This window comes from Phacochoerus africanus, chromosome X, assembly GCF_016906955.1.
Source record: "Phacochoerus africanus isolate WHEZ1 chromosome X, ROS_Pafr_v1, whole genome shotgun sequence".
In the NCBI taxonomy this organism is placed as follows: domain Eukaryota; kingdom Metazoa; phylum Chordata; class Mammalia; order Artiodactyla; family Suidae; genus Phacochoerus; species Phacochoerus africanus.
Genome location: NC_062560.1, coordinates 48,386,302 through 48,410,619, shown reverse-complemented (window position 1 = coordinate 48,410,619; position 24,318 = coordinate 48,386,302). Strand labels below are relative to the sequence as shown.

Sequence of the window (24,318 nt, the reverse complement as noted above, 5' to 3'; positions counted from 1 at the left end):
TGTGAAAGTTTCCCTTTAGGTTAGAACGGAAAGCTTGTGGTTTTGCTCTGCATTTGCCTGATGGCTAATGATGTTGAGCATCTTTTCCTGTGCTTACTGGTCATTTGGACATCTTGGAGACTAAATCTATTCAAATCCTTAAAGGGGCAACATTTTAAAAAACGGGTTGTCTTTTTGTTGTTGAGCTGTAAGACTTCTTTACATATTCAGATACCTCATTTGCAAGTATTTTCTTCCATTCTCCAGGTTTTCTTTTTTATGCCAAATGTTTTTGCATGCTTTTTTCCCAAGACCACCCCTGTGAGGTAGATGCTATTGAAAAGGAAATGGAAGTTCGGAGAGAAGCTGGAATTTAAATCCAATTCTGCCTGACTGAAAAACTCATGCTTTCTTGCTTTCTCTTCTACCCCGACCTGTTCACAAAGATGAAGGAAGACATGTTTCTGGCTTGGTCTAGCAGAGGACATGAAACAAGAACAAAAACGAATGCGCTATAAAGCAGAGTTCCACTTGTCCCACAAGCGTGGAGGAAGCGAGCACTTATGGCTAGGGAGATCAGGGCTGGCTTCAGTAAGGTGGCATTTAAATCTTGAAGGATGGGTACAGTTTCTTTGCATGGAGGTGAGCATTTCCAAAGGAGAGCAGAAAATGCGAGTTGAGCGAATGAAGGGAGCTTTGCTCCTAAGACTGGCTATGATGGGGAGTTCCAGGGCTTATTGGGGGGGGAAGATCCCGGGACTGCCTGTGATGTGGGCTAGAGAGAGGTCACCTGAGATAGGAGGTCCAGGAGTTGGACGGGATGGGGAATCTGACACTTGGAATTGGCAGAACTAAGGGATGGGGAGTCTGCGGTATGCCTGGACCTGGCATGGCGGTTCCTGGAATGTTTTAGAGGAGGATCTTGGGCCTGGTGGACCCTAGGGACATTGGAACAGAGTGGGATGGAGGGCTTCTTTAGGCTGCATTAAGTACGACCCTGGAACCGGTAGAATGGAGAAATCTCCCGCAGCCGCAGCCTGTGATGCGGCTGGCCCGGGTGCCTTGGGGCGGGTCCGGCTTCGAGTGCGGGCGGCGGCGGCGGCGGCAGGTGGGACGCGCGGGGGCGGGCCGGGCGCACGGGGTGGGGGCAGGGGTGGGGGCAGGGGCGGGGGGCGGGCCGGCGGCCGGGGCGGTCCCGCGCGGCCGCGCTGCGCAGTGACTCCGCAGCGGGCGGAGCGCCGTGGGCCGCGTCCTCGGGAGCCGCGGCGGTGGCGGTGGCGGCGGCGGCGGCGGCGGCGGCGGCGGCAGCAGCGGCAGCCTCAGCTCCTGCTCCCCGTGCCGCCGGCCCCAGCGCTGTCTCCCGGGCCCCCCCGGGCCCCCGGGCCCTCGAGCCCGGTGCGCGCCCTCGCGTCCCGCCGGCCCCCTCCCCCGGCTGGGCCCGGGGGAGGGTGGCGCCGTGAGCGAGCGGGGACCGGGCTTTCCTGCCCCTTCCCCTGCCCCTGGGCCGCCAGGATGGAGGCGGGGTCGGGTCCCCCGGGCGGCCCGGGATCCGAGAGCCCTAACCGGGCGGTGGAGTACCTGCTGGAGCTGAACAACATCATCGAGAGCCAGCAGCAGCTGCTGGAGACCCAGCGGCGGCGCATCGAAGAGCTGGAGGGCCAGCTGGACCAGCTCACCCAGGAGAACCGCGACCTGAGGGAGGAGAGCCAGCTGCACCGCGGGGAGCTGCACCGGGACCCCCACGGCGCGCGGGATAGCCCGAGCCGCGAGAGCCAGTACCAGAACCTGCGCGAGACCCAGTTCCACCACCGGGAGCTGCGGGAGAGCCAGTTCCACCAGGCGGCCCGGGACGTGGGCTACCCGAACCGGGACGGCGCCTACCAGAACCGAGAGGCTGTGTATCGGGACAAGGAGCGGGACGCCTCTTACCCACTCCAGGACAGTGCCGGCTACTCTGCCCGCGAGCGCGACGTGACCCAGTGCCACCTGCACCACGAGAACCCAGCCCTGGGTCGCGAGCGTGGCGGGCGGGAGGCCGGGCCAGCGCACCCGGGCCGCGAGAAGGAAGCCGGCTATTCGGCGGCGGTGGGCGTGGGGCCCCGGCCACCGCGGGAGCGGGGCCAGCTGAGCCGTGGCGCATCCAGGAGCTCCAGCCCGGGGGCCGGCGGCGGCCACAGCACGAGTACCAGCACCAGCCCGGCCACAACCCTCCAGAGAAAGTAAGGAACGCGTGTTTGTCTCCCCCGGCTCTTCCCCGCTAGTTCCCTCTCTAACTTGTACGGCTGGTAAAGTAAGAACCCGGTGCCTGATTCCATGTCCACCTCTCCTGTCCCAGCCTGTCGGGAGAAGCCAGGTCCCTCTCATGCAGCCAACACCCCTTAGCTCTTCCAGAGAGGGTTGGCCCGACGAGTGCAGGCATCTCTTCTTTCTCAAAACCGTGGCCAGTGAGGGCCAGGAGCAGTCATCACCCCCTCCACTTCTTCACCCTCTCGCTGTATCCTTGCCAGAGGATGGCTTTTCGTTTATTTATTTATTTATTTAGGATGTTCTGGTCGGGATTTTTATTGTCTGCGACGGTGTAGGCTCAGAGCCCCAAGGGAAAGACACCCCCCTTCCCCCCCCCCTTCCGGTTCAGGTCTCCTCTGCGGGTCCTGAGCACAGGCCTGATCTTATCTCCTCGGGCGGCTTCAGCTCCATCCTTGCCCAGAGAGGCAGGTGGGGACTAGAATGGCTGCTGGAGGCTGAGACATCTCTCTGAGGGGAACTGCAGCACATCCTGGCTGGGGCGGGGGGAGCAAAGATGGAGGCCTGGCCCTTGGCTAGTTTCTCAAAGACCACCCCCTCTCCACCCTCAAGAAAAACACCACCCAATTAAAAAGCGTGCCAGAAAAGGAAGTCTACAGAGCTTCCTTCTTGTTGGATCAGTGCCAGTTTCTGTGCTGGGGTCTGCACGTCTGCCTATTTGGGACACCTTGGCAATATCTCTTGTGTTGATGGGGCATGGGCTGGGTCCACTTCTTCCATGCAGATAACCGTGGTGAGCTGGTTGGGATAAATGTCAGGTTGAGAGAGTCAAGGACATGCGGGCTCACAAGACTGCCCCAAAGGCTCCCCGATTTCTCTTCTGCTGGATTGGAAAGAATACTGAACTGGGAGTTAGGAAACCTGGGTTCTTCTTCCAGCTCTGCTGCAGGTTGGCTTTGTGACCTTGACTGAGTCCCTTCCTCGTTCAGGTCCCTATCTTTTTAAAAGGCAAGGTCTGCCTTGAATGCTCTTTAAGGGCCCCTCCAGCTTAGATTTGATGGTTCTGTGACTAATCCAGCCACACTACAGAGCAAGTCTGAAGTCCTCTAGCGAATGGACAGCTTTCCCCCTCCTCTCACGGCTCAGCTGGTCCTACCATGTGCCACAACCAGTGGAGTGTCTCCTGGAGGCTGGGCTGGGGGTGGGGAAGCCTTCTGCCTCAGGAAATCTGCCGGGAGACAGCTCTCTGCAACTCCCCCGTGGTGAGGCAGCAGGCTGGGGTGCTGGGTTGAGATGGCTGGGCCCCAGGAGCAGCAGCTGCAGCTCAAGGGCTCGGCTGGGCTTCACTGCAGCGCACCCTCAGCTGAGGTTTGGTGTGGGCTGCCCCAGAGGGAGATGGGCTCTTCTGCCCAGGCGGAGGGTTGCTGGGAGCCCATTCCTGAAGGACTGACTGTGCGCAGCTTGGGGCCCCACACTGGAGGGAGGGGCCAAATGGACCAAGCAAGGCTCTTTCAGGAGAGGGCCACGGTGGGGTGAGGGCAGAGGGAGACTGGATGGGCATTGTGGTCCTTGAGCCTGGCTGCAGAAGACTTTTCTAGAGTGGTGAAGCCTGTGACAGAGGAAGCAGCCTCATTATGGGTGGCTCCAGGGAGCAGAACCAAGAGCAATGGGAGATTTGGGGGGATATAGCAGGAAGAACTTTCCAACCTGGCTGTCTGGTGATGCAGTGGACTGCCTCCAGGGGATTGGGGAGGGCTGGAGAAAACATCATTCTGGAATCAGTGTAAAACCCAATGAAATGACCTGGGTCTTCCTCAATTCCAGGATCCCATTCCCCTCAGATTGCTCCATCCTGCAGACATGGGTCTGAATCTCTTGGCTGGCTGGAAGCCTGTTTGCTCTTGAGCTCTATGTTTCTGCCATCCGGGCAGGCCTGCCTCTCAGTCCTTCCCTCTTTTTGTGCATCCTTCAGGCTGTTTGTTGCGTTTCCTTGCTTCGCATTTCCTACTGGATTACGAACAGGATTGAGATAGTACTTTGAATCTCTCCTAACCATATATTAAATATTTGTATGTCCATTGTAATCTCTTTTGGGTCCTCACAACAGGCCCTGTGCAGTGGGCACTGGCAACTCCATTTTAGAAATGGGGAAACTGAGGCCCCCCCCCAAAAAAATTAAGGGACCTTGCTCAAGGTTACACTGCCAGTTCCTAATGCAGCTGGGACTAGAACCCGAGTCCACCTGTCTCTGAGGCCTGTTATTTTTCCACTTGAGCTTTTCCAGCCCACAGGAGTCTCTTGGCCTCAGGACCTGGCCAGGTCACCCACTGGGAGAGGCCAGGAGAGCCTTAGGTATCTAGAGGATTTGAGCAGGGGGAGATGGGTCTGGGATGAGTGATAGAGGGGGAGTGGACAGGGGAGGGCAAGAAGCCTTGTCCTCCCTCCTTTCTGCACCCCCCCCCCCTCATTCCAAGGCATCAGGAGGGCCTGTTGATGCAATAGCCATTGTTGTCACCAAAGCTGCTGCAAGTGACTCCCCTGCCAGGCCTGTTCTGGGTTTGTAAGGAGTGGGTGAGAGGCTGCCGCTGGAAGCCAGGGCAGGCAGGGTGGGAGTTGAACAGCAGAGGCTGCAGCATTGGGGGAGGATAGGTAGAGCTGGTACAGGCTGGGCGCTCCTGGTCCCCCGGCTCCCTCTGGTGGAGGAAGAGGGGAGAGAGGGGCCTGGGCCCAGCTGCCGCTTGTTGAGGGGCCCCTCTGCTCAGGGACTTGCTCCCGTCCGCCCAGTGACCCTGTGCATCTGTCACCACCATCCACATTTTATAGCCCAAGCAACCGAGGGCTCAGACGAGGGAAGTAACACACCAGAGGTCACAGTAGCCGCGAGACAGACTCCCTGAGCCTGGGAACTTGTCCTCTACCGCAGTTGATAGCAGCTGTCACGTCCACCCCCACCCATGTCATCCCCCCAGGATTCCCACATCCTCCAGCACTGTCTCTTCTGGACAGGTTCCCGGATGCCAGTCTGCCTTCTGCTGTGCTCTGGGTGTGGCCTTTCTAGTGCAGCATAGAGCAAGATGAGGCCCGACCTCCTTCTGGCCGCTGGACCTCGGTACATGAGGTCTTTGCTTATTTGTTTGTTTGTTTGTTTGTTTAGCAGCTGCTGGTCTCTGCTGATGCTCAGATCTTTCTCCCTGAAATTGTTGACACCCCCCCTCCCCGTGATTAGCGAAGAGCTGTGTTTTCCTTGTTGATCTTGGCCTGCCCCCCCGCAACCCCTTGCGGTTCTGGCGCCTGGAATGATTTATAGGCGTGCTGGGGGCCACTGCCGAGTGGCTCCACACTGAAGAGAGCTGCATTTCCCACGCCTTTTGCCTGGGCCCAGCTCTGGCTCTGCCGTAGGCGATGGTGGGCTGAAGCTGGTTTGGTGGTAACTCTCCATCCTTGGCCCACCTCTTCCCCCCCCCCCCCGCCCCCTGCCCCCGGCCACCCACCCCAGCAAGCTGGCTTGCGTTGGAGGATAGCAACTAGCAGGGCCGGCCTGGCGTTCTTGACAGCCAGGGCAGTGCGTGGTCTAGGCACAGCTGCCCGGCTGGCTTCCTGTGCTGGGGTGTCAGTGCACTCCCTGCGGGGGGGATGAGGGCCCTCGGAGGGAGGGAGCCAGCCCAGGGAGGGGCTCTGGGGAAGTCTGTCTCCATTGGGGTCTTGGGTACTTTTCTCTCCCCTCCAGTGTGTTGGGAGCATTATACTCGTGTGGGAGGCAATGATAATGTCAAGTTGAATGAGAATTAGAGGAGTCTTGCTTCTCTGTCTAGATCTGGGGCAAGAATGGGGCTGTTGTCATCCACAAACATTTCTTGGCTGTGTGCACGGAGCAGGAGGGGCCACCAGCCTGAGCAAATACCATACTCTCTGGGCTTGAGAGCTCCCCCACACCCAGCTAGAGACATGGGTCAGGGGCAGGCCTGACCCACCATTGGTGCTGGTGCTCAGGACAAAATGAGTAGCAGGGTTTGGTGAGGAGCTGGGAGGGGGGCCTTGAAGAGACTGGGTATCTCCTGATGTCCGATGGAGGGGGAGGTGGGAGGAAGCCTAGATTAAGTCCTAGGCTTGCCCTCTGCAGCTCTTTCAGCTGTCCCACCTCTGCCTCCCGTGGCTTCTGAATTTGTTAGGAGCACGGGAAAGGTCTGGAGCATGGAGAAGGGGCTATACATGTGCTGAGTGAGCCTCAGCCTTCTATGTGCCAGGCACCACCCTGTGTGGCTTTATGTAACAATAGCTAACATTTTTTTTTTTTTTTACTGCATTTACTGGGTGCCAAGCACTATTTGTTCTAAGTGCTTTCCATGTATTAATTCATTCAATCTCCACACTAATCCTTTGATGTTTATATTGTTATTAAGTCCATTTCACAGATGAAGAAACTGAGGCCCAGAAAGGTTGGATAACTTCCCCAAGGTCACTCAGTGAATAAGTGGCAGAACTGAGAAGGGGCTAGAAGGAGCCCCGGTGGCTGGGCTCCAGAGTCCATCCACAGCACTCTCACCCAGCCTTCAGTACTGCCTCTTATCTCATTTGCATAGAGTCACTGCCAGGTGGGTGTTTGTATTATCCAAAGAGGTACGGTGACCTGCCCAAGGTTACACAGCCATGTGGGGCCCAGAACTATCTGGCTCCCGAGCCTTTCGTCCACTGTTGCCTCCTGCAGGCAGGCAGGGTATGAAGATGTTAAAGATGCTCTGGGCATGGCTCTCAGCTTTCTCCAGCAGAGCTCCTAGGATCATGGCTGGCGTCCGGCTCCCTTTCCTGATCCCCTCCTAGATTTTGACCACAGTCTTCTAATCCGTGTTCTCCTGCTCTCATTCCATCAGGCCCTTGATGAGACACAGCCAGGCCAAGCTTTGTGCAGGGCGCCCCCAGCACTTTCCCTCTGTCTTGGCCTGCAGGAGAAGGTTCAGACTCCTCTGCCTGCCACGCACAGGCTCCTTAGGATCTCACCTTTCTCCTTTCATTTTTTTACAGTCCCCCTCACGCAGGCCGTGTTCCAGCCAGACTGGTCGATTGTGCCCCATTGTCAGCCCACTCAGCCTCCTGAGAGCCTCTGGGTCTTTGCTTATGCTGTTCCCTTCTCCTGGACTATTCCATCCAGTGCCTGAGCTGCACTCTGCTGTCACCACCTCTCCCGGGTTTGCTCACTGCTCTATTCCTGACCCTTGAAATGAGCACTTTGTCCCCCTTTTATACCACTATTTATTTCCATCTTGTGTTGTGTCTACTAGCTTGAGGACTCCTCCAGATGGAGTTTTCATGCACATCTATCAAGTGCATGTTGTGTCAGTCCCTCTGCTAGGTGCTGTGGGCATGAATGAAGGAACGAGAAGCTTGGAAACACATAGCACAGCACACAGTGGCTGCTCAGTAAGTGTTGCGTAGACAGATGAACGTCAGATTAAGTCCTGGTGTGTTAATGGTCAGGGGTGCCTAAGGTTTCTTCCTTCCAGGACTCCTGTAGAGAGACATGACTCAACCTCAGAGTTCTCTTGGCTTCTGCATGGCTTTTTCCGCCTGTTCCCTGGAGCTGTTTTGGCCTCTGCCCTCTGTGATCCTCCCACTCGCCAGCCTCCCAGTTCACAGGATGTTGGAGTAGCAGAGTCAGATGAGACTTTAGAGACGTTTAGGCCAGTCTGCGCATCATTACCTGTCCTTCCCATGCCTGGCCATGTCGTACCATGGTCTTCTCCCTCCATGCAGGATCTTCTGTCCTGAAGGGAGCAGAGAGGGGTGCGTAGGACCTGTGTGTCATCAGCCCCATCCAGTGGGAGGTTACTTATGTATCCATCAAATCTTTATTGGGCTCTGACCCTGGGCTGGGCACAGAGTCTTGGAGCCAGAATAAGAGGTGGTCCCCCTGGCTCATTCCCTGCTGTGTTTCCTGGCAGAAGAATCAACACTGGTCACGGGGAAGAATGATGAATAAATGACTTATTCCTCTTCTGTGATAAGTCATGTAAGGTGGTAAGTCATTTAGGGCAAGATCATTTGCTAGTTACTCTCACTTCCTTGTGAGTGACAAGGTCTCTCCAGGCATCCATATTGAAAGCACTCATACAGGGACGCCTATTCTTTTTTTTTTCATTTTATTTTTTGTCTTTCTCTAGGGCCGCACCTGCGGCATATGGAGGTTCCCAGGCTAGGGGTCTAATTGGAGCTGTAGCTGCCGGCCTACGCCAGAGCCACAGCAACGTGGGATCCGAGCCGCATCTGCAACCTACACCCCAGCTCATGGCAATGCCGGATCCTTAACCTGCTGAGCGAGGCCAAGGATCGAACCCTCAACCTCATGGTTCCTAGTCGGATTCGTTAACCACTGAGCCATGATGAGAACTCCAGGGGGATACCTCTTCTTAAGCCCTTAGGAGCTGAGCCCTTTGGGACATCTGCATTTGGAGAAAGAGGTGTCGTGGGAAGGAGTACTCTAGGCAAGACACTTAACATTCAGAGCCTCAGTTTTCTCAAGTAGTAAATGGAGGTAAAACTGTATTTCCTGATATGTAAGATTCCTGTTACCCATCCCACCCCCCGTCCCCCTTCCCCATAAAAATCTATCAGAAAGTTTCCCGGCTGCCTAGCACATCCAGCAAGGTCCTGATCAGGATGGAAAGCTGAGGAAGAAAGATGACAAATAATATGTGAGGCTGCCCTGCCCTCTAGAGGTGGAAAGTAGCTAACCAAACAACCCAGCCGAGACCTGTCGTTGTATCCCATCCTTTTCAAAACAAAGATGACAAGCCAGGGCCACATAACAGAGCAGGGTGATTTCTATAACATCTTAGAGAGAAATTTATCACAGTTATCACCTGATGTGTGCCATTTCACTAATATCAAATGTATTTCTGTGAAGCTACGTGATTTTTATATCTTTTGTTGTGGTTGTTGTTAAGGGATAATAAGATTGCATATCTGGGCTTTGTGATTTCCTGGCGGTTCTAGGATGTAGTATACTGTATTCACCAAGTGAAACCAATGTTTTCCTTTAGAGGACCACTTCAGAATGATTGCCATTATGTCTGGGATACAAAGTATCTAATTCCTTCCTTCCCCTAAGTTTCCTTATAAAAGCAGGAGGCATCTCACACGGCTGTACATCTGATATGCTAGACAATTCATAAATGACCCATCTTAGGATCGTCGGGAGATTTCAGTGAGATGACATATTTAGAAGTGTTCAGCAAAGAGTGTGTGTTTACTCAGTGATAGGCACTCGTGTTATTACTAATAACTTTGCAAAATTCTGTGCCATAGACAGGCAGGAGGGAGAGGCCATGTGGGAGCTCACTACATTTCAGAGCCAGAGGGGGGTCTGTCCAGGGAATGTTATGCCCCAGGGATGTTCCACGGCTTGTGCTGTTGCAGGCAAGGAGTTAGTTCTGTGATTGATACACACTTCCTGGCTTCGGGGTGCTCACGGTCGTGTGGGGAAGACACATGTGACGTGGTGTCCTGTGTGCTGTGCCCGAGAGGAGTACGACGGGCCACAGGTGCCCAAAGGAGGGTCATTTACCCGGACTGTTGGGGAGGGCTTCCCGAAGGGAGTGGCACCCAATCCCAAGGCTTGGAGGATGGGTAAGGGTTGGTTAGGTGAAGAAGGATGGCATAGGGAAGGATGTCGGTCAGTGGGAATTGGGAGCAAAAGGGAGGTTAAGGCAGAGGGGACAGCATGAGCAAATGAACAGCACCGTGGGACCAGCAGGGTGTGTGAAGCGGGTGGCTGGGGAGCATCCTTACCAGGTCAGTACAAATAAGAGCACAAACAGGGAGACAGGGAGGGTCCGGAGAAGAGTCTGAAGACTTGGCCAGCCCAGGTGGTGAGGACACTTGAGTAGCGAGATAAGGAGGTTTATTCTGTTGGGAATAAGGAACCAACACAAGAGTTTTAAGCTGAAGGGAGAGATATGAATCATAGAGTGTGGAGTGATACATTGAGAGCCATGTTTTGGAGAGATCCTGCTAGAAGGCAGTGTGGAAGATAGACCAGAGGGCATCCAGGGGTGAGGCCAGTGCGACAGTCTAGATGAGAGGTGATAAGGTCTGAACTCGGGTGGTGAGAGTAGAGCTACAGCAGGGAGAAAGACAGTGACCACACATTGTTAAGCGTTGTGACAGAGGGGAGTGTAGCCATTCGTGATCAGTAGGGTTTTAATAATACCCAGCATGAACGTCAAGAACCTACCAGCTGGAGGGACCCTTCAAAGTCACCCAGCTGAGGAGTTCCCTGGTGGCCTAGTGGTTAAAGACCTGTCATTGTCTCTGCTGTGGCACGGGTTCAGTCCCTGGCCCCAGAACTTCTGCATGCCTCAGGCACCGCCCCCCCCAACAAAATCACCCAGCTCATGCTGTTCATTTTACAGATGAGAAGACTGAGGCCCAGAGAGAGAAAGGACTTGCAGGAGGCCATGCAATGTGTGAGCAGGAGAGCTCTGATTAGAAAAGTCCCTCCTAGTGTTAATGCCAGTGTTTAAAGCATTGTTCCTTACATGTGCTATTTTATGCCTTGAAATTCTATGAAGAGGGAGTTCCCAGCTCAGCGGTAATGAACCCAACTAGTATCCATGAGGATGTGGGTTCACTCCCTGGCCTTGCTCAGTGGGTGAAGGATCTGGCGTTGCTGTGAGCTGTGGTGTAGGTCACAGACGTGGCTTGGATCTGGCATTGCTCTGGCTGTGGCGTAGGCCGGCAGCTGCAGCACCGATTCGACCCCTAGCCTGGGAACTTCCATATGCCTCAGGTGCAGCCCTAAAAGAAAAAAAAAATTCTGTGAAAGTTGTAAGGATCATTATCTTTGCCCCACAGATGAGAACACTGGGCCTCAAGGAGGCTGGGTGATTCTCTTGGGAAGGAAGCCAGAAAGAGGAGACATCACCTTAAATAAAGGATCTCTTGCTTCACCGGCAGCTAGATCCTCTGCTCTGGTTCAGCCCCTCAGAAATCAGATCAGCTAGATTCATAGCTGGGATCTATGGTTTACTTTTCTTGACGCAGGCCCAGCCTTCTTTCTGCTGCTTCCGCCTTTGAGGTCTTCATTTAATGTAACTGAGGCTGCTCAGAGGCAGTTTCTGGCCTAACAGCCAGGCCTGCCATCCCCCTTTATCTGTTTTCATAAAAGAGGGCAGGCCTGTGTCTGTCATCACTGTGTCTCCATTGCACTGGGCAGGGTGTCTCCAGCCTGGATGCCTTTGTTTGGAGGCCTTGTGGCATGATATGTAAAGAAGGAGCTTTGGAGACAGACAGACCTAAGTTTGAATCTAGGCTCTGCTGCAACCCACTGGATCACCTCAACTAGGTCATCTTACCTTCTTCTCTGAGGTTTAGTTTCTTCATCTGTAAAATGGGATGACAATGCCCATCTCTTAGGATTGACTGAAATCATTTGAATGGCATTCCCTGATACTTTTAGGTGCTCAGTAAACAGTTATTTCTGGGGGAAGAAAACCAACGACATAACCCATGATTTTTGCTGAAACATGTGCTCTTATACCTCATTCCAAAATCATATTACCTGGGATTCTTTAGTTTTTATAGGCGATAACTCATCCAAATATTTGGAGAGCTCATCATTAAAACAGGACAACTCAAAGTTTAACAAAACAAAAACAAAGCAAATCAAAACCAGTCATTTCCTCCTCCTTCAGGAAATCTCACGTGGACAATGACTTGAATAATTCAGGGCTCAGCAAAGGTTTGCTTCCCCTGAAAACCGGTGTATTTCCTCCTTCCTAATATGATGCTGTCATGGCTCATTGTATCTTGCTCTCTGCCTCAGCTACCAGTTAATTTGAAGTACAGCTCTAGCATCTTTGTTGATCTCTTTTTTCTGAGTGCCTATTTTCTAGTTCAATTTTTGTTCTTTCCTTATCCGTGTTATTAGAGTAAGCCACCTCAAATCCTTTGTGACTCAGGCAGGTATAAATAACTAATGGGTGTAAATAGTTGGCTGAATGGGAGGCTGGCGAGGCTGGACCTGTGATGATGGGGTTTGAAGACGACCAGAGGGTGGGGCAGGCTGGGGCAGCCGAGAAGGCATTTGTAATGGATGATTGTGGTACTGTGAGGAGTTGAGGGGTTAGTTAGGGGAGAGTTGGTCCTTCAGGTGCCTGTCTTTTTTTTTTTTTCCTTACTTTTTAAAAAAATTAAACTGTATAGTTGATTTACAGTGTTGTGCCAATTTCTGCTGTATAGCAAAGTGACCCAGTCATACACACACACACACACACACACACACACTCCCTTTCTTGTATTATCTTCCATCATGGTCTATCCCAAGAGATTGGATATAGTTCCCTTTGCTATACATATACAGTAGGACTTCATTGCTTATCCATTATTATTATTATTATTATTTTGCTATTTCTTGGGCCGCTCCGGCGGCATATGGAGGTTCCCAGGCTAGGGGTTGAATCAGAGCTGCAGCCACCGGCCTACGCCAGAGCCACAGCAATGCAGGATCCGAGCCGCGTCTGCAACCTACACCACAGCTCTCGGCAACGCCGGATCGTTAACCCACTGAGCAAGGGCAGGGACCGAACCCGCAACCTCATGGTTCCTAGTCGGATTTGTTAACCACTGCGCCACGACGGGAACTCCTCTTTTTTTTTTTTTTAAATGGCCACATCTGAGGCATATGGAAGTTCCCAGGCCAGGGGTTGAATCAAAGCTGCAACTGCTAGCCTATGCTGCAGCCATGGCAACACCGGATCCAAGCCACATCTGGACCTAAGCCACAGCTTGTGACAACACTGGATCTTTAACCCATTTGGTGAGGCCAGGGATCTAACCCACATCCTCACGAAGACACTATCCGGTCTTTAACCTGTAGGCATAGCAGGAACTCTGCTGATCCATTCTGAATGTAGTAGTTTGATTGCCTGTCTTGCTCCTGCTCTAGAAAGAAGCATGGATTGGAGAACAAGATCTCACATGGCCTAGAGTTATCAACCTCCCCATTTTGTATGGACCGTGCAGGAGACTCAGGTCCAAAGAAAGAGGTGGAACTTCTTTTTAATAACAAAAAAAAATTTTTAAATAAATAAAAAATAAAAAAATAAAAACTAAATCAGGAATTCCCATCATGGTGCAGCAGAAACGAAGCCGACTAGGAACCATGAGGCTTTGGGTTCGATCCCTGGCCTCGCTCAGTGGGTTAAGGATCCGGCCTTGCCGTGAGCTGTGGTGTAGGTGGCAGATGTGGCTCGGTTTCTGCGTTGCTGTGGCTGTGGTGTAGGCCGGCGGGCTACAGCTCTGATTTGACCCATAGCCTGGGAACCTCCATGTGCCGTGGGTGTGGCCCTAAAAAAGCAAAAAAAAAAAAAAAAAAAAAAAAAGAGGAAAGAAAGAAAGAGAACCTATCTGCATATCTCTGTGTAGACCAAATGAAAACCTACTTCTGCATAGACCAAGACAAAGTCCAAAGGGGGAAAAAAAAACTAAATCAAAGCAGTACATATACATAGTTTTAAAAGGGCAAATAGTACATAAGGACATATATAATAAAAAGCCAATATCTCCCTGATACTTCCCAGCCCCCAGAGGTGACCACTTTGAGCATTTAAATTTTCTGGTGGTAATTTCATATCTCTAAATAAACATACTTTGATGGTTATTTCTTCATTTATCAACTTTAAACATCATCTATCTGTTGACTTCTTCCCACTATGTCAAATGAGAATTTAGCTTATTTACAGCACTTGACTTTTTCTCTCCCTCCCAAACTTTAATAATTATGTTGGTATTTTGGTTCCTCTGTTAGTTTCCTTTGTAGCTCTGTTAAATACTATTGGGACTGTAATTTCTTATTCCATCAGTTTTCCATTGGTATATGTTGATCACTCAGTTTGTAAGACATAGTTATTAGTGCCCCCATCCTTCCCTCTATCTCTCCTCTACCTTTCCACGTTCCACTTTCTGTGTTCTGTACTCTTGAGTCCAAAAAGGTTGATTCCATTTGCATTCTGTTTTGTAACAATAATTAGGTCTTCAGTGCTTTATCTGGACAAATCGATTTTAAAAGTTGACCATAATACACGGTGTTTATGTGATTCTGACTGTGTCATATTATTCATTGCAGAGCCAAATAGTGTACTATAATCATACCTCACTTCCCGCAGGTCTACTGTCCCCACCTCTGTACTTCCAGGAAAATGTTCCTAGCATCAAGGTCAAGTGAATTTTCCTTTCTTAGGCTCTACACATTGTTCAAAATCATGCCCCTTTTTACTTTGTCTCATTTTTGGACCAGGACTTACTTTCTTTCCACCTTATTTATTTACTTAACTCAAACTTACTGTTGTGTGGAGTTCCTTGTAACCACAGGATAATCATAGTACATCTTCTGGGGACATTTTACTTGAAGATTCTTCAGGAGGGGGATTAAAAAAAAAAACCCACTTCATTCTGATATAGAATACGTATACAGAAAAGTGCTCATATCACTAATGAATATAGCTTGGTCAGTTTTTATAAGCCAAACACACCTATGTATCCAAGCACTCAGCTCAAGGTTTGTTTTTCATTCACCCTAGTGGGTACTCAGTGGGCCCTTTCAACCTAATGTACCTTGTCCTTCCTTATACAGTTTCTTTGGTGGTTTCCTCCTCTTCATTTTCTCTTTTTCCTCTTTCTGGGATGTCTCTTAATTGGATGTTGAACTTCCTTGATTGATCTTCCAGGCTGCTTACCTTTTCTGTCATATTTTCTATATTCTAGTTTGTTGAATGAGTGAGATGTCTGTATATCCAGCTGGCTTGTCCATTTGCTGGCTTTATTTTAGGTGGACCACCTCCTGGCAGTTGTTAATAGGGGCCCCTCAATGCCGCAAGGAAAAGCACTTTATTCAGAGAGCACCAACATCCACTAGGTGCCTTAAGTAATCCCAGAATAGTTTAATTCTTTTAGCTGGGAGTTCTCTGATATTTTACCTAGGGATGAATTCTAGGCAGTTTTGTATTTTGGATACAGGAGTTGGGGGGGGGAGGGCGGGAGGGCACAGGGGAGGATTTCATATGCTTGCCTTCAGTTTATCCTCCTATTTTAAGCCCCTGATCGCTCCTATCCTCCCTCTACTATCTCTAAGTCTGGACTCACTCTGGGCCTCTGCTGGCCTGACTGGCTCCCTCTCTGGCTGCAACCCCCTGAGTGGTGTTGCTGGCTCTCCTTTAACTGTGAACACTCTTCTCTTTGTTTTTTGCTCCCAGAAATTAGTTAAAAATCTCTCACCCTCTCCCATCCTCTTCACTGTTACCATTTCATCCCTTATTTTATTCCTTCACATTCATTTTAGTGGGGTCCGGAGAGAGGGAGGAGATAAACATTTATGCTCTTAAAGTCCAAACTAAGGCTAAAGCTACTTTTAAAAAGGGTTGTTTTGCTTTCTCAATCCAGATTGAGCATGGAAGTCATTAGTAAACCTCCAAAATACCCAACCCTATATGGCCTCATTTTGGAATGTGTTGCCTCTGGCTCCAGCCCTGTCCTGAGCATTCCTGTGGCAGCCTCGCGAGCAGCCCTTTTCCTCAACCTCTGCCATCTAGACCATGCAGCCAAGAGATCCCTCAGCTGAGGAACTGGAGACCTGTGTTCTGACCCCTGCCCTGCCACTGCCTCCATCTGAACCCTCCAGCCAGCCCCTCCACCTCTCAAGATGACCTCACCCTGGCTTAAGAGGGTCTGGGTCTGCTGTGAGCTGTGCTTTGGCAGGATTGGGTGGGTGCTTAGAGAATAGCCTAGCCTCCTTTGCTTAAGCAGTGGGAGCAAGTGGGCCCAGGACAGGCCCCAAGTGCACAGGAGGGGGCTCTGAGGCTGAGCTGAGGCTTCGGCAATAGCAGGCTGCTAGAGCTGCAACCCCTTCCACCCACTTTCTTTCCCATCATGGCTGAACCTCCATCCTTCTGCCTCCAGCAGAGGGAAGCAAGAAGGGAGGGCTGGAGAGCCAGTTCCATTTTCCTCCTCTTCTCTCTCTCTCCCCTCCTCTATCTCTGTGTTATAGTGCTGGGCTGCTTTGGCCTGTAGTACCTGTATCTAATGCCACCTTCCCTTTTTGGTGACCCCCGCTTCCATCCTTCAATGATTGTCTCCTCCAGCAGCATCCGCTGGATGCTTATGCTGTGTGCGTGGGGGAGATCAGAGCCGGGTGAGGGAGAGAGGCCAAGCTCGCGGGCTGCTGTGGGAGACGAAGTGCTGCCTAGATCTGGCATGACCAAAGGAAGCCACAGCAGGAGCAGTGAAAAGCATTGGTTTTGGAATCAGACAAGCCTAAACTTGAATGTCGGCTTCACTACTTATTGGCCATGTGACTCTAGGTAAAGCACGTTGCTACTCCGAGCTCCAATTTTCACATCTACGTGATGAGAAGAAGAAAAACGACCTTGCACAGCTATTATGAAGATAACACAAGTCCTGGACCTGGACTGTCGGTGCTTAATAAATAATCACTGAATTCTTTTTGGATTATGAGAAAGCAGAAATGCCAAGGACCAAATAAATCCTGCTTTGGTGATCGAAAGGAGTGGGAGGTTAGGAAGGCAGCATTTGACCTCCTTGGGCCGGGCCCCCCAGGGGCTCCCTGGCAATTATACAGTGAAGGTCACACTATTGCCTGGTGTTTCAAGGCTGTTTTTGCTGTAGTCTCTACCTGTATCTTTTCCTTAAAATAAAAGCATGAAGTGATACCTGCCTCTTTATTTTCTGAAAAAGACACTTTAAAAGCAGTGGGCAAATGTTTCCTTGGAAGTATGCAGCAGTCTTTATCATCATCATCATCATCATCATCATCATTATCATTGTCCTCCCAGGACTTTTCCATGAGTAGTGGTAATGAAGGGCTCTAGGACGACTAATCATCAGCAAAAAGATAACTGGCAACTGCAACCACCATGGCCTTCATTTTGTTTCCCCACCACCATCTTGGCCTGGGGATCATGTAGCTCCAGATCCATTCAATGCTGTGTGGATCCATGGCTGAAAATGGTTACATTATCCAACAAGGTTTCTGATTTGTCCTGTGTTTGATCTAGTTGTTCTTCTCTTTAACACTCATTGGTAAGATTTTCTTGGCTGTCACCCTTACCTCATCCGCATGACTTCTGGACCTGCCTGTTTGTCATTTCTAGGTCGGATTCTTGGCTCCATGGGCCCCTGAGGAAGGAGGCTTCCTCTCCATCTGAATTATCTTTCAAATGATTTTATCTTTCGCCTTCACATCATCATGACTGAGGTGGCAGTTGAACTTGGGAGGCATCTTTCTAACCACTTTATTCCCTTCCTGACCCTGCATTCAAGCTGTACTGAACTGTCTGCGATACCTTCGGCAGAGTGGACTTCTTTATGGTTCCATGCCTATATTCTGGCTGTTCTCTTGGCCAAGAATACCTTTCTTCTCCCGGTTATGTAGCAACTATATACTTGACTGTTGAGGAACATCTTCACTCTCTCACTGTTCTGGGCACTTGGAAACAGGGAACAAAACAGACAAAACATCTGCCCTGCAGAGCTGGCATTCTAGTGTATGAGTGTAGGGGGCGGGAACAGAAATAAACAAGAAGATACAAAATGTGTCACATAGTGGTAAGTGCTATGGAGAAAAATAAAGCTGGGCAAGAGGATGTGCAGAAGGCTCGGTCAGCCCTATCACAGCCAAAATTTGCATGGCGCTCTTATCAAGTAACCTTTTCTTACTTAGACATTTTCTGATGTTATTGTGTATTCATTATGGTCATAATCCTTCCAACAACTTTATCAGTTTAGTGCTATTATTATCTTGCTCATATTGGTGAGCAAACTGTGCCTCAGAGATATAAATCACATAATTAGGAGGGGCAGAGCTGGCATGGTCTGACCCAAAGCCTGTGCTCATAACCACTAAGCCACTGGGCCCTCAGCAAGGCTCACAACAACTCTCTGAGGTTGGAATTATTATACCTACATTATGTTTGGGGAAGCTGAGCTTCAGCGAGGGAATGGACTCATCCATGGTTGCACAGCAAATAAATGGATTTGAACCCAAATCTGTCCAACACTCAAGGCTAGGCCTTTCTAACAATGTTGAGACCTAGGGACCTACGGCTTTCCCTGCCTCTGTATTTGTGCAGCCCATGCAAGGTACCCCGTTGAGGCCACTGGCCTTTCCCCCTTCTCTTTCCACCTATAGTTCATATGGAACCTTGAGATATGTGTATGGACACCCAAGCCCACATTCAAGCCCTGTCTATTTTCCCTTCCCATTGGCCTTCCATCTGCTAGGATGGACCTGGATAATAAGATCACACAATTCCTGCAAGTAAGCTCAAGAACCATAGCCAGGGGAGTTCTCTTGCGGCACAACAGGTTGGGGATCCAACATTGTCCCTGTAGCAGCTTAGATTGCTGCTGTGGCTCGAGTTCAATCCCTAGCCCAGAAACTTCCACATGCCATGAGTGTAGCCAAAAGGAAAAAAAAAAAAAAAAAAAAAAAAAAGAACTAGGAGTGGCCAGGGAATTCTAGGTACTTGGAGTGCAATCTAGAAGGGAGAGGGCCAGAGATCCTGATGGTCATGTTCCCATGGCCCCACAGACTCATTACCTCACAGAGGGGGCCTCTAAAGTGTGGTGTCCAGGAATTGCCATTGTGGCTCAGCGGTAACGAACCTGGCTTATATTCATGAAGATGCAGTTTTGATCCCCAGCCTCGCTCAGTGAGTTAAGGATCTGGCATTGCCGCGAGCTGTGGTGTAGGTCACAGATGCGGCTCTGGTTTGACCCCTAGCCTGGGAACTTCCATATACTGCGGGTGCAGCCCTAAGAGTAAAAAATAAAAAATAAAAAAAAAGCATGGTGTCCAGCGTAGGGGTTGATGTTTCCCAGTACAGTCTATGATATTGCAATCTGTGATAAGCGGGGCTCAGTGACCCTCCTCCTTTGGCTTCCCAAGCTGGATCCTGCTTTGCAGTTGGGGTAGGGGCAGGTGCAGGGCTGGTGTTCCATGGGCCTGGACCTTCCCAGCACATGCTGTTGCAAATGTAGACAGACCCTTAGGTCTCCATCACAGTATTTTGCTCCTAAATACCTCAGGATACTTATCCTCATTTCTTAGGAACTTAGGAAAAGTTATACACTTTATGCATTCTTCCAGTTGAAAATTTAGAGAAACTTGGAAAAGTAGAGAAGAAACACATTACCCATAATTAGGACACACGGAGGCAGCTACTCTGAACATTTGATGTATTTCCCTCATTTTCTGCATTCTTTTCATGTAGTTGAAATGATACAGCACATATAATTGTTTCTCACTTTGTTTGTTTGAGCATTTCCCCATGTAATTGCATATTCTTCAGAAGCATCATTTTTCATGGCAACTGATATACCATAATGTACTTAACCATCCTCTCAACGTAGGACATAGACACTGCGCTCATTTTTTTCACTGGTTTAAATCATGCTGCAGTGGGCATCTTTGCACACATAGCTCTGAGGGAACTTACAGCTTTGAGGGAACTGACCTTGTATAGGAACAATTGTATTCAACTCATTTCCTTTTCTAGATGGTCCCTCTGGCTGGGTCTGATTCATACTTATAGTCATTCATTTATTCATTCATTCCATCACCGCTTGTTTACTCTGTACCTCTGTGGACCAAACCCTGGGAACTGGGGACACAGGCATGACTAAGATGCAGCCCCACACTGCCAGGAGGTTCCAGTCTGCAGGGAGAGTCAGGGATGGAAACAGACACGTTCAAGACAGTTTGATCAGGGCTGTGATGGGGGCAAGAAAAGGATCCTGTGGGAGAACAGAGGAGGGGCTCTTCATCCAGCTTAGGGACATTACAATAAGCTTCCTGGAGGAGGTCTTGCCTAAATGAGTCACAGAGGATGAATAAGAGTTGGCTGGAATAAGAAGGGGAACTTCCTGTTAAACACAACAAATTGAATAAACTTATTTATCTCTGCTGCTTCCCCAAATCCCACTGAAATATGAGTAAAGGAATAAAAAGGGTAGAAACACAAGGTCTGGGATGCTGACCAGAAGTAAGTGCCTTCCACCCATAGAGTCCCAGAAATGCTCAGGAATCAGAGGTATTATGAAATGCAGAAGGCACAGTGAGGCATAGAATCGAAAAGAAGGAGAATATTGAAAGTCTGTGAACAGATCCTTTTGGCCCCTCCACGATGAAACCCCATTCAGTCTGGGACACCCCTCCCTCCCTGCCCCCACCAGCTCTATTTCTCTAGATGGAGGTTGATTCTTTGGAGAAATCGAAGTTAAGAGGCTCCAGGCTTGGAGATACCAGGTACAGTGGAGGATGGAGTGAAATGGCTGCAAGCGAGGGGACTAAAGCAGTGGAACCTCAACCTCCTCCGGCTTCCCTACTTCTAGCACACCAGTCAGGAGGACACGGGAGAGAAAAGGATCCTTCTCTGGGGAAATGGAAAAGCCCCCAGAAAAAAGCCTCCAGAAAGCTGACATTTGGGAGTCTTCCAAGAAAAGAACAGGCCCATTAACTGTAGTGAGGACCACCACCTGGCCTGCTCCATCTATACACAGAGCTTCCCTTCAACTTGTTAGTGTCATGGGACCTGATCACCAGGGATCACCAGCCAAGGACTCTTAAGATAGATATGTTTCATTTTATGTAGATTAAACTTCAATGTTACTGGCATTTAAAAAAAAAAAAAACAACCTGGGCATCTACCCAGAGAAAACCACGACTCGCAAAGACACATGTACTCCGATGTTCATTGCAGCACTATTTACAATAGCCAAGACATGGAAACAACCTAAATGTCCATCAACAGAAGAGTGGATCAAGAAGATGTGGTACATATACACGATGGAATATTACTCAGCCATTAAAAAGAATGAAATACCAGCATTTTTAGCAACATGGATGGACCTAGAAACTATCATGCTAAGTGAAGTCAGCCGTACAATGAGACACCAACATCCAATGCTTCCACTGACATGTGGAATCTGAAAAAAGGACAGACGGAACTTCTTTGCAGAACAGATGCTGACTCACAGACATTGAAAAACTTATGGTCTCCGGAGGAGACAGTTTGGGGGGTGGGGGGATGTGCCTGGGCTGTGGGATGGAAATCCTGTGAAATCAGATTGTTATGATCATTATACAACTACAGATGTGATAAATTCATTTGAGTAATAAAAAATTAAAAAAAAAACAACAACAAAAGAACAAGCCTAGGTAGCCAGAGATGATCAGATAGTACAAGGCTATTTGGGGAAGGCCATCATCCTGCAAGAATGACCCAAAAAGCAAGGAAGCAAGCAAATAAACGAAAACTTGGAAGGAACAGAGGTAATGAAGGGAGGAGAAGGAACCTGGGGAAATTAAAGCTAGTGAGAGCCAGCATAAAAATTTTGTCACCAGGATTAGAAAATAAAAGGTCGTAGGATAACAAGGCGAAGAGATGGACAACAGAAAAGATGAGAACATGGGAGGATCAGTTGAGGAGCTCCACCGTCCAACAATAGGAGTCCCAGAAATAGAGAACGGAGGAAATGACAGGAAGGACAGGGTTAAAGACATGACACAAGAACATGTCCCAGAACTGAAGGAATGAAAATCCCACTGAGTAACCAGCAAAATAAATGATAAAGAGACCCTCACCAAAGTTCACCGCCGTGCAGTTTCAGCATACCAGGGATAAAGGGAAGATTCTAAAAGCTTCCAGAGAAAAAAACCTACCATACACAAAGGATCAAGAAAAAGAAGGGCATTGGATTTCTCAACAACACTAGAAGCTAGGAGACAATGGAGCGGTGTTCTTAAAACGATGAGGGAGCATAAATTCCAACCTAGAAGCCTATCCTCACTTGAATTATCAATCAAGGGTGAGGGCCTTATAAAGACAGTTTCAGACACTGGAGGGCTAAAGATTTTCCATCCTATGTCTTTCTCCCGAAGCACTTGGAGAGTGTGCTCCAGCAAAATGCCGGTGTAAACTCAGTAAAAAAAAAAAAAGGCCAGTGAATCTAGGAAGCAGGAAATGAATACGGAAGAGAGGTGAAGGAGAAGAGAGCAGATCTTAGGGCAACCATTCTGGATTGCATCGAGGATCATGTCTGGAAGGAAAAAAAAAATCTGATGGATTACCTGATATGTCAGAACTTTTAGGAGGGGTTGCACTTCTCGCAGGGTTTGGGGGGAATTGATCAGGTCTTTGAAGAAAATTGATTGAGCAAAACAAAACAAAAAACCAGTCATCAATATCAGGGAAAAGAAAAAGTTATATGGGAAAGGAAATGTATTTCTAGCATATGATGTGATTTATTTATTATTAGTATTGATGCAGTCATAATAATGTAAGCCACTAATATTGATTTAACCAAAACTTTATACTATAACTACAGTGGTAAGAATGAGAAGAAAGGACATGTGCACCTGCCTAAGAACTGGGGGCTGAAAGTGGTGGTGTGTATAAAAGAGCCTCATCTTCTCCCTGCATATAGGAATTCAGTACGTGATATACAAAACTAAAAAAATAAATCAAGAAATAGAAGTATGTATGTATTCTTTATTTTATTTTATTTTTGGCTGTGCCAAAGGCACGTGGAAGTTCCCAATCCAGGAATGGAACCCGTACCACAGCAGCAACTCGAGCCCCTGCAGTGACAACTTAGTGGGATCCTTAACCCACTGAGCCACCAGGGAACTCCATCTTTTTTTTTGCATATGTTCTTTAGAAATGAGGAGGCAGGAGCTCCTGTCATGGCACAGCAGAAACGAGTCCGACTAGGAACCATGAGGTTGCAGGTTCTATCCCTGGCCTCGCTCAGTGGGTTAAGGATCCGGCGTTGCTGTGAGCTGTGGCATAGGCTGGTAGCTATAGCTCTGATTAGACCCCTAGCCTGGGAACCTCCATATGCCATGGGGGCGACCCTAAAAAGCAAAAAAAAAAAAAAAAAAAAAGAAAGAAATGAGGAGGCAAATCCCCCCCCCAAAGTAGTTAAAAGACTTGAAAACAGAGTTCCTGTTGTGGCTCAGGGGTTAGCAAGCCCGACTGGCATCCATGAGGACGTGGGTTCGATCCCTGGCCTCGCTCAGTGGGTTAAGGATCTGGTGTTGCTGTGAGCTGTGGTGTAGGTTGCAGCTACAGCTCCAATTTGACCCCTGGCCTGGGAACCTCCATATGCCGCAGGTGTGGCCCTAAAAAGACAAAAAAAAAAAAAGACTTGAAAACAATTGTATGAGAGTGGGAGCTGAGGGTGAAGAAGGGTAGAGTGGGGAATTTGTGGGCGTTTTTTGTTTTAATCTTTGCAGTACTGTGTGACTTGAAAACCTATCTACATGTATTACTTTGGTAAAAAAAATTTTTTTAAGGGCACACAAAAATATTTCAAAAATGGATTAGCAATGTGAGCATATACTTTAGAAATATGGAAGAAAACTCAGAACAAAGAGTTGAAAAGGCAACTTTCATTTTTAAGATCTTTTCACGTTTCGACTTTTAAAACTATTTCACATATCCCTTTAATAAAATTTAGAATAATTTTTAAAAACATAAAGAGGGGTGTTCCCATCTTGGTGCAGAGGAAGCGAATCCAACTAGGAACCATAAGGTTGCAGGTTCAATCCCTGGCCTCCCTCAGTGGGTTAAGGATCTGGCGTTGCCGTGAGCTGTGGTGTGGGTTGCAGACACAGCTCGGACCTGGTGTGGCTGTGGCTGTGGCATACACCGACAGCAACAACTCCGATTAGGCCCTTAGCCTGGGAACCTCCATATGCTGCGGGTGCGGCCCTAAAAAGACAAAAGACAAAAAAAAAAAACAAAAAAAAACCAACCAACCAAACAAAAAAACATAAAGAGGAGGAAGAGTGTTCCAGGGAACAAATGTGCCAAGAAAGTGGATGGGAGGGCAGAGTGAGATTTAGACTTTTGGAGAGTTTGGGCTTGACCAGCATGGAAGTCAGTGGGAAAAGTATTGGTAGGAAAATTATTGAATGTTTGAAGCAGCAGAACCACATAAACTGATTTGCGCTCGAGAGATGTTCCCTTCAGCAACCAGGTGGTTGTCCCTTGAAGAGAGTTGCAGTTTGGCAAGTTGATGCTT

At 49.1% G+C, this 24,318-nt stretch overlaps 1 protein-coding gene across 6 annotated transcripts in view; it reads left to right on the top strand.

The window, feature by feature from the left end:
- The first annotated feature begins 1,247 nt into the window (after positions 1-1,247).
- Positions 1,248-24,318, top strand: part of IQSEC2 (IQ motif and Sec7 domain ArfGEF 2) — an 84,202-nt gene continuing 61,131 nt past the window's right edge. For 2 of the 6 annotated variants that reach the window (XM_047764336.1, XM_047764343.1), the window contains exon 1: positions 1,395-2,198. In XM_047764336.1, the coding sequence (XP_047620292.1) occupies positions 1,492-2,198 (707 nt within the window). In that variant the 5' untranslated portion in view covers positions 1,395-1,491. Of the gene's footprint in view, positions 2,199-24,318 lie in introns of all 6 variants that reach the window. The other 4 variants (XM_047764337.1, XM_047764338.1, XM_047764335.1 and 1 more) reach the window with 4 other exon arrangements.